Genomic DNA, 15,558 nt, shown 5'->3' with positions numbered 1-15,558 from the left:
ACACATAGGCAAGATTCTTTCTTGACAAGGCCACACCCACACTTGGATGTATACTGACCTTCCTTTCCTTCCTATGAGCCTCTTTTTTCTAATAACCCATGTTTATATTTATAAAATATCTTCTTAAGGGTTACAAAGATATCTCAGAGGATAAAAAGCATGGGGATCTGGCTTCAAATTCTCAACATCCAAATAAGAAAAGGCTTGGTCTGGCCATGAATGCCTTCCATGAACACTGGGCAGGGGTGGGGAGATAGGCCCCATTTGGCCTACTAGTCTGCCAAACATGGTGACTTTCCATTTCAGTGAAAGACACTGTCTCCCAAGAGTAAGGGAAAAGTGATGGAGGACAATACCTGACAATATCCTCCTCTGACCTCCATATGTACCTGGACAGCCTTACACACCTACAATACATATATGCATGTATACACACACACACACACACACACACACCACAGATAACACACATAAATACCACAATTTTTTAAATGTTTTAATTTCTTGCAATGAACTCAAATTCTGCTTCTCACACCTAGTCATACTGAAATTCTTTTCTATGGCAATGTCAAGAACACCAGCTCCACTCAGAAAAGAATCTCTCAGGATGATATGTGTCTGAGTACATCCCTCCCATTCCCAACATGTTTATGCCCTTTTGTCTCCATTATAAGAATCACTAATAAGAAGCCAACCCCACAATGTTTAAAATTATGGAAAGCAAGGCTGGAGAGAGAGATGGCTCTGTGGGTAAGAGCACTTGTTGCTCTTGCAGAGGACCCAGATTCAGTTCCCAGACAGAGATTTGATGAGAGTCCCTAGGCCCATGCAGGGGTAGGGGATAGCTACTGTAGCCAACCTGCCAAGGTTCTGGCCTACAAGACCTTAAGCAAATGACTGGCTTCAAAGTCTTTTTCTGTGAACTTAAGTATTCCTATCCCTTGATGTTCAAGATCGGATTGAATTAAAAATAAAGAGAATGTTTCAGACTTTTTCTTTGTAGCTAAGAAATGTTATTTCAGGAACAACACTGGCAGAAAGGTAGATAAGGGGCAAGTGGACCATGCCACCAGGCAGAAGAACTGGTAAAGTTATACAGACTCAGACCCCCCAGGGAATCACAGAACTGATGAGGCCAGCTCCCTGCCAAACTACCTGATCTGGAATACCTAATCATGGCACCACACTGAGAGGACCGTGACAATCAGTCACATGGCAATAAAAACCTGGAGTTCTCCCTGCTAATGAGGTATCTAGATGGGCCCCAAGTGTTCAGCCAATGAGCTTTCCTTCTTGGGCATTTCTTCCAGCAAAAGATATTTAATCCCTGGTTCACCCTAAGTAAGGTGTATGCGTTCACATTTGCCATCAAATAAAACAGTTTGAAGAAACAATGACCATCTTCTTCATTAAGGATGGCTGTGGGGTGGTTCAGGAAGGGCTTTCTTGTCAAGAGCTTGGCCTACATCTCCTAGAGAAGGCCTTCTCTCTTCCAGCCCCTCCTTATTCTGAGCACTCTCTTGGAACTAGACTGGCCTCTGCCCCATCCTGGTTTCAGCCTTCCCCATCTTCCTAGTGAGAAGATGCCCTGAGGGGAAGCAAGGACCCTCAACTGATTTTTTAACTCCCAGCAATAAGCTTGTAGCACGCGGATACACAGGTGACTGGGAACCACGGCATCTCTCTCAGAGTTCACGGTTTCTCACTTGGGGAAACAGATTGGGATCCCTGTTATGGACTGGGGGGGGGGGGGGGGTTGTTAACCGGAGCAACTTGGCCAGCAGGGTGGCCTCAGGAATCAGGGCAAGACGACCACTTGGGGCTGGCAACTGAGGTGAGTGAGACCACCAATGCTGTTGCCTAGCTGAATTTGAATTTAGCATGGTTCATTATTAAAACTACCCACAACAGTCTTCCTCTGACCAACAACTTTTTCTTCTTCTTCCTCTCGTCTCTTTTCTTCTCCTCCTCATCTACTGTCTCCTCCTTTTCCTTCTCCTTCCCTTCCTCTTCTTCCTTCTCCTTTTATTTTTATTTTTTTATTTTTTTGGAAATGAGAGTATGATGGCTAATCTCGTTTGTCAGTTTAGCTGAGTCTAGAATCTACTACAAGGCAAACTGCTGACAATCCTGTGAAGAATTTTCTATTTTTTTTATCAGATTATTTGAAGCACAAAGACCTACTCTAAATCTAGGCCAACCTTCTGGTGGCAGGCCATGTAAAAGGACATGGAAGAAGAAAACTGCTTTTTGCCTACTTGTTCTCACTCTTGCTAGCAAGATCATCTACTTGGTTGCTGTTGCACTCCTTCACTGCTATTAAAACCAATTTCTAGCCAGGCGTGGTCACGCACGCCTTTAATCCCAGTACTTGGGAGGCAGAGGCAGGTGGATTTCTGAGTTCAAGGCCAACCTGGTCTACAAAGTGAGTTCCAGGACAACCAGGGCTATACAGAGAAACCCTATCTTGAAAAAAAAATAATAATAATAATTTCTGCCGGGCAGTGGGGACACATGCCTTGGCACTTGGGAGACAGAGGCAGATCAGCATCTCTCCAGGAATTCTCTAGGACTCCAGCTCCAGATTGGGATTGCTAAGCAGCTGTCTGACTCTTATTTTTCCAAGCATAATACAGGCATTGTTTGCCTACCCAGACTACATGCTATAAGCCAATCTAATAACACCCATATAAAATCCTATAGAGAACCCTAACACAAAGGAGTGTGGTAGATAACTTTATGTCAACTTGACACAAGCTACAGTCATCTCAGGGGGAAGTCTCAATTAAGAAAATATTTCCATAATATCTGGTTGTAGACAAGCCTATAGGGCACTTTCTTAATTAGTGATTTATTGGAGTAGGCCAAGCCCATTGTAGGTGGTACTATTCCAGGGTTGGTGGTTCTATAAGAAACCAGGTTGACCAAGCCAGAGGGAGCAAAAAATTAAGCAGCACTTTTCCACGGATTCTTCACCAGCTTCTGCCTCCAGGTTTCTGTCCAGATTGAGTTCCTTGGCTTTCCTCAAGTGAACTGTGACTCTGGGTATGTAAGCCAAACCAACCTTTTCTCCCTAAGTCGCTTTTGGTCATGGTATTTCATAAGAAGCCCTAGCTAGGACAAAATTGACGCCAGAAGTGGAGTGTTGCTGTGAAAGACAATGTGGGGTATTTAGGGGGTTGGGGAATAGTTGGTACTTAGGGCTAGAAATATTGTTGAGTGTTCAAACCTTGAAGATTTGTTCTGCTGGAAGTTTGGAACATAAAGATATTAAGAGCAATGCAGATGATGAAGGTCTGGCTTGTGAAGTTTCAGAGGGAAATTTAAGAGTCCTTAAACGACCCTATGAGGATCATTTGCCATTTTAAATCAAGAATCTGTGCTTCTCATTAGCTGGGACTGAAGAGCAAGCTATGTTTAACAAGATAGCAGAGCCACTGAAGTAAAACCTTTGCTTTGCTGGGGTCATTGATGCTGGTCGGCTGGAGCTGAAAAATTGGTGGTAACTAGGAAACCAACATCACTGTAGTGAAATCTTCTGGGAAATGCTTCCTCAGAGTCAGCACATAGAAGCTGGGCTCCAGAGGCAGCCAAGGTTGCACCTTATGCTGGCAGCCAAAGTTTGTTATGTTTAAGAGTCTCCCAGGTAGTATTTATAGGGATGTTATTAGATTGGTTTACAGGATGTAGTCTGGATGGGCAAACAGTGCCTGTATTGTGCTTTGAAAACTGAGAATCAGACAGCTGTTCAGCAGTCCCAGTCTGGTGCTGGAGTCCTGGAGGATTCCTAGAGAGATGCAGATCTTCAATCTATGTTGGAATCCCATAGAAACTGGTTTTAATAGCAGTGAAGGAATGCAGCAGCAACCAAGCAGATGATCTTGCTGGCAAGAGTGAGGGCAAGAAGGCAAAAAGCAGTTTCCTTCTTCTATGTCCTTTAACATGGGCTGCCACCAGGACAGAAGTACTGGTTTTGAAGGTATGAAGGGGTCATGGAGAGGAACTGAGGCTCTACATTGTGAGGAGAGGCGAGGCCATTGTGAAGGTTATGGAGAAGTTTGAGGCCTTGCACCATGAAGAGAGCACAAGAAAAGCTACTAGTGAATGTGAAGCCCAGTTGCAGAAGAAAAATAAAAAAAGCAGTATTCTGAGATGCCAGTACAGTACCAAGGGACAACCACCAAGAACAGCAGCAGCTGTGGCGAGGAGTCAGCCTGAGCTGAGAAGACAAACAGTATGTGATGCAGAGGGTGGAACTGGAGAAGTAGCCTAAGCCCCTTGAAGGAGCCCAGAAGATTGTGTATGTATCCCAGATACTGGACCCTGAGTAGTTTATGTGATTGGAGTTTGGATTTACTTTGACCTGATTGTGATTGTGCCCTGCTTCTTCCCCCATGAAATAAGAAGGTATTTATTTTAGTTGTTTGTTTGTTTGTTTGTTTGTTTTTATATGAGCCCAAAATTGAGAGACTTTTGATTTTAGAATAGACTTTGCACTTTTTTAAGAGACTGAATTTTGAAAGTGTTTGAATTTTTAAGACTTTTTAGGTTTGTAAAATATTTTACATTGTAATGTCTATACTAATAAATGATCTTGGAGATGAACAAGAAGGGAAAGGTTGTGGCTTCACAGTGGTGTGTTTGTGTGTCAAGTTAACAAGAGATCAAGGAGGATAAGAAATTCTCCCTTTCGGAGGAGGAGACTCCCACTATAACCCTGACTGGCATTGCCAATTCACTATCATCCTTCTGCCTCGGGCTGCAAGTTTACAGATATGACTCATCACACTCAGACTACCTCTGAACTCCTAAGGATACTTATTAGTAAATGTTGGACCTATATAAATGTGTGTGTGTGTGTGTGTGTGTGTGTGAGAGAGAGAGAGAGAGAGAGACAGAGAGAGAGAGAGAGACAGAGACAGAGAGACAGAGAGACAGAGAGACAGAGTTACTCCCAATAAAACTCAGGGCCTTTGGCATAGCTAGGCAAGTGCGTTAGCACTATGGTACATCTCCAGAGCCAGGAAACTTTATTTCTGCAGAATAATCATTATTCGTGTGTTGGCTTAGAATAAAAAATAAGATTGGTGAAAAACTCAGGACCTCATTTTAAAATTCCAAGGAATAAGTTATATATAGAATGAAGACATAACAGAGTCCAGTTTTCCCCAGAACTTAGGCTGCTAAGAAAAGCATGAGATAAGTGCCCAGCCTAAGCTACACAGCAAGTCTGAAGCCAGCTACATCATATAAAAACACATCTCTTCTCTCCTCTCTCTCTCCTCTCTCTCTCTCTCTCTTTCTCTCTAAAGAAAAGATCAAAATCTGCAAATTTAAGGTTAAAGGCTCAAGATGCCCAAGTAATTATTAGAGCTTAATAATGGTCCAAGCATGGCAGCTCATACTTATAATCCCAGCACTTACAAGGTAGCCAGGAGGTTGGCCACAAGTTTGTGGCCAGCCTGGGATATATAGTATGCTCTGGGCCAGCAAAGTTACCATGCTAAGACCACGTCTATAAAACCACAGAAGCTAGAGAGATGGCCATTGCAGAGGACCTGACTTGGAGTCCTCATACCCATATGGTGGCTCACCTGTAACTCTAGCTCTAGAAGATGATGTTTCAGTATGTGAGGTGTGCACACATGCATACACACAAACACACACACATACTTAAAAATGAAAATAAAACCTAAAGCAACATCAAAAAGTAAATAAAGTCCTGTAATTCCAACATTGGGAGGCAGTGACAAATTGACACAAATTTAGTAGCCTAGAGGCTACTATAGACTTCAGAGTGAGATCCTGTCACCAAAATAAATAAATAAATAAATAAATAAATAAATAAATAAATAAAGCCGATTCATGAAGTAACTTAAAGAACAGCACAAACCTCTGGGGTAACCAAAAAGAATGTGTGTTGAAAGTGAAGACATTGCATGATGTATTTTTCCTATTATTGTTATGTTAAACCATATCAACATATTTAGTATCTCTTCCAAGTAAATTTTAAGTAGGAAGTTACTTAATTTCAAAAGCTAAATCTCTAAGACTTACTTCTGGACCAGGTTTCATCACACTTACATTTGTAGTTCATGGAGCCAATGTAAAGCTTTAGCCATGGTGTGCCCATCATTAGAGTGAGGCGTTGGGATTCCATACAAGTTAAACCTATGGAAGCTTGCCGGGTTATATTTCCGGTTCTTTGCTTCTCCTGTGGGTGGTAGGAGCATGGAAGAAGACTTCTGAGTTAAGCCACACACAGAGAGGGGGAAAAAAAAACTTTATTTTAGGGAAAGCACACTGTTTCCTCATTGGCACAGAACTCGTGGGGCAAAGGCTGGAACATACCCATGCAGGCAGCTGTTCATACTCAGCTATAGATGGCAAAAGCCCTTCGCTGCACATGCTGGGACACCACAGAATGTTACATACAGAGCTCCTTGTGCTCATGTTTGTAAGATGTGGTGGTTTATGTCTGTAATCTCAGTATATGGGAAGCTGAGAGGAGGATGGGGAGTTCCAGGCCTGCCTGAGCCACATAGTGAGACGAAGTCTCAAGAAAAAACTCTAAGCAAAACAAAACACAACAAAACAAAACAACCATCGACATCACCCAAAACTGGTAAGATTAGTAAATGAATTCAAGAAAGCTGAATGATACAAAAAAATCAATATTAAAAAAATAACTGGGGAGGGGACCATCTGTGACTACCAGAGCTGGCAGAATGACTGTCCACATGAGGCAAGGAGAACTGGTTTACAATGCCTCAGTAGTCAGTGCTGGTTCAAACTTTGACAGTCTGACACTGGGCAGTTTATTGTAGGCACATTTAAATATAGTGCAAGTTAGAAAAAGTGTCTTAGTATGCTTCAAAATTTTATATTCCAAAAGGCTGGAAAACTTAGAAGAAATGGAGAAGTAACATTATTTTCAGATAATATGATTTTATGAATAAAAGACCCTAAAATCTCTACCAGGAAACTTCTACAAATGATAAACACTTTTGGCAAAGTAGTAAGATACAAAGTTAACACACACACACAAAAAAAAATCAGTGACCTTCCTATATACCCAAAACAAACAGACCGAGAAAGAAGTGGGAAAAACAACACCTTACACACATTCACACATGCATGCACGCACACACACACACACACACACACAGATACACACCTTGCTTTAACCAAGAAAGTAAAAGATGCAATAAAAAATTTAAGACATTAGGAAAAGAAATTGAATAAGACATCAAAAGGTGGAAAGATCATCCATGCTTATGCATCAGTAGAGCTAATATAGTGAAACAGCCATCATACCAAAAGCAGATTCAATGCAATGCCCATCAAAATAATAAAAGAACTATACAAGGTATTACCACCCCCAATCTCAAGTTGTATTACAGAGCTATAGAAATAAAAATTAGCATGGTCCTGGTATAAAAACAGACACGATGGTCAATGGAATTGAATTGGACACCCAGATGTCATCTCATATACATTTGGACACCCGATATTTATAATAAAGAAGCCAGAAAAAAAAAGACAAATAATGCTGGGCAAACAGGATGGCTTCCATGTAGTAAAATGCAAAAAGTTTCATATATATGTATGTATATCATACCATACTCGACTCCAAATCAATCAAGGACCTGAATATAAGGCCACATACCCTTATTGGATAGAAGAGAACGTGAGAAATTGTCCTGAACTCATTGGCACAGGAAAAGACTTCCTGAACAGAACACCAATAGCACAGGCACTAAAAACAATTAATAAATAGGACCTTATGAAATTGGGACTCTTCTCTATGGCAAAGGACATTATCATTCAGACAAAGATCTTTACCAAGTACATCATCAGATAGTGAGTCAATACCTAAAATACATAAAGAACTAAAAGAAAAAAAAAACTGGACATCAAGGAAACAACCCAATTAAAAATTGGACTACAGGGGGCTGGCGAGATGGCTCAGTGGTTAAGAGCGCCAACTGCTCTTCCTAAGGTCCAGAGTTCAAATCCCAGCAACCACATGGTGGCTCACAACCATCCGTAATGAAATCTGATGCTCTCTTCTGGAGTGTCTGAAGACAGCTACAGTGTACTTACATATAATAAAATAAATAAATCTTTTTTAAATTTTTTTTAATTGGACTACAGAAGTAAGGACATCATCAAAGATGAAACACAAGTGGTCAAGAAACAAAGAAATGTTCAATAACCTTAGCCATCAGGGAAATGCAAATCAAAACAACTTTGAAATTCCATCTTATACCAGTCAAATGGCCAAGATCAATAAAATAAATGATAATTTATGCAGTTATCATTTGTGGGGTAAGAGGTATGGATGTGGCAAAAGGGAAACACTCATCCATTGTTGTCGGGAGTGCAAACTTGTACAGTCATTGTGAAAATCAATGTGGTAATTCTTTAGGAAGCATGAAATAGATTTACCCAAGATCCAGGTATGCACCTCTTGGGCTTATATCCAAAGAATTTCATATCCTGCTTCAAAGATATGTGCTAGTCCATGTTCATTGCTGCTCTATTTATAATACCCAGAAACTGGAAACAGCCTAGATGTCCATCAATGGATGAGTAGATAAAGAAAATATGATGCATGTACACAATGGAATATTACTCAGCAGTTAAAAATATGAAATAAGAAGAAAGGATAGACCATCCAGAGACTGCCCCACCTGGGGCTCCGTCCATAATCAGCCACCAAACACAGACACTATTGCATATGCCAGCAATATTTTGCTGAAAGGACCCTGATATAGCTGTCTCTTGTGAGGCTATGCCAGTGCCTGGCAAATACAGAAGTGGATGCTCACAGTCATCTACAGGATGGAACACAGGGCCCCCAATGGAAGAGCTAGATAAAGTCCCCAAGGAGCTGAAAGGGTCTGCAACCCTATAGGTGGAACAACAATATGAACTAATCAGTACCCTCAGAGCTCGTGTCTCTAGCTGCATATGTAGCAGAAGAGGGCCTGGTCAGCCATCATTGGGAAGAGGTGCCCTTTGGTCTTGCAAACTTTATATGCCCCAGTACAGGGGAATGCCAGGGCCAAGAAGTGGGAGTGGGTGGGTAGGGGAGCAGGGCAGGGGGAAGGTATAGGGGACTTTTGGGATAGCATTTGAAATGTAAATGAAGAAAATATCTAATAAAAAATTTAAAAATATATGAAATCATGAAATTCTTTTTTTGTTTGTTTGTTTGGTTGGTTGGTTTTGGTTTTTCAAGACAGGGTTTCTCTGTGTAGCCTTGGCTGTCCTAGAACTCACTTTGTAGACCAGGCTGGCCTCGAACTTAGAAATCTGCCTGCCTCTGCCTCCTGAGTGCTGGGATTAAAGGCATGTGCCACCATGCCTGGCTGAAATTCTTGAATACATGGGTGGAGTTAGAAAAAATCATCCTAGGTGAGGTAACATAAACCCAAAAAGACAAATATCATCTGTAGTCACCTTTTATAGATTGAGATGTTAAGACTTCAATAGTCAAGTTACCGTCCATACAATTACTACAGTTCAATATAGACTAAGGAACTGAGGGAGAAAAGGATCTTCCAAGGACAGGGAAATAGAATACATACTTATGGGTAGATTAGCGGGGATCTGAATGAGAGAATGGAGGCACCGAGAAAAGGGTAAGGGATGGACAACTGACATTAGTGGACATTTGAGGGACCATATAAAAATCTAACACAGTAGAAGCTTCTTAAAATACATGCATATATGAAAGAAATCTAAATAGTATCACCAAATAACAGGGAAAACAGAGCCTCAACTGGACCTCTCTTGTCACTAAATGAAACCCTCAATTCCAGTGATGGGTTACATCTAATTGTGTTGTTGTCCAAAGAGACCCCAAGGAAACCCCCAAACAACCCAGGTTATTACCAAGGTTATTCATTGCTCTCCACAGATTGACAGTAAAGCCCAATTGCTGAAGAGGAAATATACACAACTCACTGAACACTGAGAAGTAGAGCTGGTGGTTACCAGGAGCCTCTACCCCTACTAGCCAGTGTTCACAGTGCTGGAAGGCACTCTGCATGCTACCAAAAGACAAAGGTAAACAGCAACCGAGCTACAAACCCTGAGATTTACAATGCTGCCTTGCACACATAATACCCCAGTGCAATGGTGGCATTAATACTTGTGGTAGTTACCCACCAGCATCTGAGAGGTTGAAAGGCCCACTCCATGAGATAGAACCAGTACCTGACACTGCACAAGTGGCCAAGAATATGAGACTAGGAAAGCCATGGGCATAAGGGAAAACCAAACATTATTGATCTGCCAAACATATAAAGCAATAAAATAGCTCCCGATGGCATTGTGCTATATTCATAGATCAATGTCTCATTCAGCCATCATCAGGCACCCTCTTCGGTCGATGGGAACTAATATAGAGACCCACAAATGGACAGAGAGTGAGAGACTTTGGAACACATGCCTAAGTGGGATGTCTTCATCAAACCCTTCTCTTCAGGGCTCCTGGATCTATGTAGAAGAGGAGGGTGAAAGATCATTAGAGTCTGAGGGGGTGGATGACAGTGTCTTCTTCTAGGCAAAACAGGACCGATGGACATGCGAACTCACAGAGGCTGGGGCATCGTGCACACAGCCTGTACAGGTTCAAACCACATCAGTCCCAGAGCTAAGAGGTGGAAGTGGACATGAGTTCTCATCCCTAACCAAGAAATTATCTCCAATTGACAACCACTTGCAAAGGGAAAAAATAGCTTTCTCCAGTGGAGTCTTACTGGGTACATAGACCACACTGAAAAGCAGGCCCAGTAGAAGATGGTCAAAACAAAACAAACTTACGGTATTTTTGTAGACCTTTTGTCTTGCATGGGCTTGTTTGAGTATTTTTTATCTTAATGTCATGTGCTTGTACATTATGGTTTAAACTTTTCTGTTTTTATGGGGCGTGTGTCGCGCACACACGCCCATGCACACTTGCGTATTTCTTTTGTCTTTTCCTTATTTTTTTCTTTTATTCTGGATTTTGGCTTCTTCTTTGCCTGATTTCTAAATGTATAGATAAATAAGGCTCAGCGTTTGATGGGTGATGGTGGGGATGATCTGGGGGAGCAGAAACTGTGATCAGAATACATTGTATGAAAAAATTCCTTTCAGTAAAAGTAATGGAAAACCTGATGTAGATAATAATATGGAAAATATTACAAAATATTCCATGGGACAAAACAAATTAAGTGGGAATATATAGACGTATATATACATATCTATTGTACACTAAAGTACATACACAAACCAGGCATGGTGGTATACACCTGTAATCTCAGTATTTGGGAGGCTGAGGCAAGAGGATTCGATGCCAACTATACAGTGAGTCTGGGGCTGGCCTGAACCACATGGGAACCTCTGTCTCAAAAAAGAAAAGGAAAAAAGAAGAAAAAAAAACTAGAAACTGTGAGAAATCTTTCTGAATACTATCTACTTCTATATAGTTTATATTTATTCAAGAAGTAGCTATCATTTCAGCAGTAAGTGCATTTTAAAGACTTTACTGATCTTGCTGCCACTGAACATTGACCCTGATGTACTATTTAAAGCAACACATTTCTGAGCTTCGTCTGCTTGTTTGCTTGTCTGTTTATTATCTTACTATGTAGTTCTGGATGTCCAGGAACTCAGTATGTAGCTCATGCTGGCCTTGAACTCAAAGTTCCTCCTGCTTCTGCAACCCAAGTGCTAGGATTAAAGGCATGTACCCTCACGTGAAACTTATCTTTATTTTAGTTATGTATTTATGTAGGAGTAAGGGTGCATGAGGGTAGGTGCCCCTGCAGCCCCGATAATGGTGGGATACGCCTGGAGACAGAGTAACAAGTGGTTGTGAACTACCTAATGTGAGTGCTCGCAACCAAAATCTGGCCTGAAAGAGTAGTGCACAATTTCAACCACTCAATCATTGCTCTAGTCACTTAAGTGACCAATCCTAAATGTATATCAGATTCCATGAAACCATGAAGGGTCAGATTTTATTTATCTAAACCTAGATGCTTCAATTAAATTCAATAGATAAAGGCTACAAAAATGTTCAGCTTATCAACTGTAGTTATCTTGGGCTAATGATATTACAAGGCAACATTTGCTTTTTCTTCATTTTTAATATCCAAATTCTCTACAATGAGTTTAAGCCTTAGTACCATTAAAAAAAAAAGGAAATATAGATAATGTAACTTTCAAAAGGCTAATGTACCTTCCATAAAAATCAGCAAATGAAGACAATTTTGACCTCATTTTTGTCTGTTAAAGCTGATCTAGGTATAGTTTTAATACTCTTGTGTGTGTGTGTGTAGTGTGCATATAATGTGTGTGATATATATGCCAATGCACAGCTAGGCTAGCTGGCCTGAGTTCTGCCAGGAATATTCCAAACTGGAATTACAGACCCACAATACTCTACTCAGCTTCACTCAGTTCTGAAGATATAAACAACTCCTCATCTTGTGCAGCAAGCACTTTACCCACTAAACAATGTATTCAGCCCTATTCTAGATAGTTTTAAAGCATTCACCAATTTATACACACACACACACACACACACACACACACACACACACACACACATTTAGTTATGGTTACCATTTGTTGTTGCTGTTTTGTTATAGGTTGTTGCTATTCTGAAACAGGGTCTTATGTAGCTAAGGATAGCCTATAACTCCTAGTATCCTCCTGCATAAGTCATCCTGGTCAGCTCCAAATTAAGCATTCTGACAAAACCAGGTATAGTGGCACATTCCTATAATCGCAGCACGTGAGAGCTGGAGCCAGGAATATCAGAAGGTCAAGGCAGCCTTCAGCTACATACTAAATTTTAGACAAAATGTTATTTTCATAAAAACTGTGGGAGGACAGAAAGTATAAAGGAAAGAGAGGAAGGCAGGTCATAGAGAGAAAGATAATGAGTCATAAGGAAAGACAAGAAGTCAAGGGCAGGAGGAGGATACTGTGTTCAAGTGACCAAGGGCAGCAGCCGTTGAAGACAGAAGTAGAGACTATCCATCCTCGGGAACACATTAAGGAGTCTAGAAACCAGCAGAGATTAGCTAAGAAGACAGAAGCAGACTCCAGACGGGGCTTTCTCAAGACCCAACTCAGAGTCTAATCACTTCATTATTCTATCAAGACTACACTGACATATTTTTAATTCAGATGTATTTTACGGCACTATAACATTTATGTTGCCCCTTAAACTCATCCTAGTACTGTGGGGCTATTAGACAAGATCACTAAGAAGCTGATAGTGGTTGTTCTAGGCACCAAACTAAGCTTTTTTGCATGTACTCAACTCACACAAGATCACCATGCCACTCAAGAACCAAGACGGATTGAGGATCGGATGTATAAACTACTCAAGTTTTAAGACAGGAAATGAGTGAATGAAAATTTAAACCTAGGGGGCTAGTGAGATGGCTCAGTGGGTAAGAGCAACAACTGCTCTTCTGAAGGTCCAGAGTTCAAATTCCAGCAACCATATGGTGGCTCACAACCATACGTAACAAGATCTGACTCCCTCCTTCTGGAGTGTCTGAAGACAGCTACAGTGTGCATACATAGTAAATAAACAAATAAACAAATAAACAAACAAATAAATACATACATTTAAACCTAACCTGTCCAATTCATAATCCTACACACTTGACCAAGATTGGTGTTGCATGCCTCCAGTCTTAGCTAGGTGGGGGGCTGAGAAGGAAAGATTACTTAAGTCTATGAGTTCAAAAGCATCCTAGGCAATGAAGATTCTTTCTTAAATGTAGTAAGGGGTGGGGCTGACATTCTAATAAGTAATCACTAAAGTTAAAAGCCACTAAATAAAATAAGTCCGCATAACATTTCCTCTTTCTCAGCTGACATTGCCCTTTATTTATTATTGTTGTGCCTTTGCATGATGAGGTGAGAAGTGTACCCCAGTGTACATGTAGAGGTCAGAAAACAACTTTCCATATTCTGCTCTCTCAAGCCGGTTTTGTGGGTTCTGAGGATTAAATTCTGGTCACCAGATTTTTGTTTGTTTGTTTCGCTTTGCTTTGTTTTGTTTTATGTGGGTTCTGGGGATTAAACTCTGGTGGCCAGGTTTGCATGGTAAACTCCCTTACCCAGTGAACTATCTCCCTATGATTTTTTTATTTTAATAATACATATATGTCTGCATTTCTTTTATTGTTGTTCTTGTGGTCTTGAAGCAAAGTCTCACTCTAGCCCAGAGGGAACTAGAATTCTCTCTATAGAACAGAGTGGCCTCAAACATCTGGCAAGAATTCTCTCTATAGAACAGAGTGGCCTCAAACATCTGGCAGTCCTCCTACCTCAGCTTCCTGAATGCTGAGACTATAGGAGTGAGTCACCATACCCAACGATTTCTTTTCATTCATTCATTCATTCATTCATTCATTTTTGAGGCAAGGTCTCACTATATAGCCCAGAGTGCCCTGGAACTCACAGAGATTTGTTTGCCTTGGCCTCCAAGAGTGCTGGGATTAGAGGCCTGTGACACCATTCGGGGTACTTGCTTGTTAGCTTGCTTACATTCTTCTTTTTTAAATATAAAGCTTCACTATGCATACCATGCTAACCTCAAACCCACAATCATCTTTCAGGCTCTTGAGAACTGGGATTATAATCACCTACCTTCATGCCTAGCTACATTTTAAGAATATATTTTAAGAATGTGATGCGTTTGTCTACATGTGCCCAACTACCATGTTTTGCGATGTTATGAATAATAGTAAACTGCCATGTATGGATCAACTGCATCATTCATGAGGTGTCCAACTTCATGAACATTATGCACTGTGCTTTTCTTGACAAATTTGAGAGTCTCACATCCTTAGCCCCACTTCATACTGGATGAGACTTACCTGCAAAATAATCATTGTGAGAGACAGTGTACAAATCATGTCCTTCCTGTCCTTCTTTAAGCACATCTTCAAAGGATTTCGATGGATTCACAGTGTCACGAACAGACAGTTCTGAAGAAAGAATCAACAAGATCAACATTAAGGACTCCTGGCTATTGGTTGTGTATATAAACTACAGCCAATGACCATCAGTTTGGTCTGATGGGTTCATGAGCTACACAGAATGCCTGGAAGATCACATTGCCAATTAAACAAATATCAGCAAAAGATGAGCTGTACATGGTGGAGGAAGAAGGACCAGGACTTCAAGGATAGCCTGGGCTACATAGTGAATTTGAGGCCAGGCTAGGCTACATGTGACACTGCCTTAAAAGAGAGGGGCAGGGAGGGAGAGGAGAGACAGAGACACAGAGACAGAGAATAAGGAGGAGGAAGAGGAGGAAGGGAGAAGAGGGAAGGGAGATAGGGAGGAGAAGAGAATAAGTCCATGCATCATTTTGCTGTAGAGCTCTGAGAATTCTGAAGATCAGAATTCTACCAGAGTCATTGGGTTATCCTCAGTCAGCTCCAACTCCAGTTAAATTCTCCGTCCTGAGACTCAAGACATTTCTGGCTTATATTTGTTCCCAACTTCCTAGGCTAATGCAAGCAAATC

At 41.0% G+C, this 15,558-nt stretch overlaps 1 protein-coding gene across 1 annotated transcript in view; it reads right to left on the bottom strand.

The window, feature by feature from the left end:
- Efhb (EF-hand domain family member B) overlaps window positions 1-15,558 on the bottom strand; it is a 63,708-nt gene that overhangs the window by 30,779 nt on the left and 17,371 nt on the right. Inside the window, exons 5-6 of the mRNA XM_085832624.1 lie at window positions 14,904-15,014; window positions 6,085-6,214 (exon numbers count right to left, since the gene is read on the bottom strand). Of these exons, the coding sequence (XP_085688750.1) occupies window positions 6,085-6,214; window positions 14,904-15,014 (241 nt within the window). The remainder of the gene's footprint in view (window positions 1-6,084; window positions 6,215-14,903; window positions 15,015-15,558) is intronic.

The sequence above is a fragment of the Mus caroli genome, unplaced genomic scaffold, assembly GCF_978045245.1.
Source record: "Mus caroli unplaced genomic scaffold, Mus_caroli_1 scaffold_18, whole genome shotgun sequence".
Lineage (NCBI taxonomy): Eukaryota > Metazoa > Chordata > Mammalia > Rodentia > Muridae > Mus > Mus caroli.
This window is presented reverse-complemented; position numbering and strand designations above follow the sequence as displayed.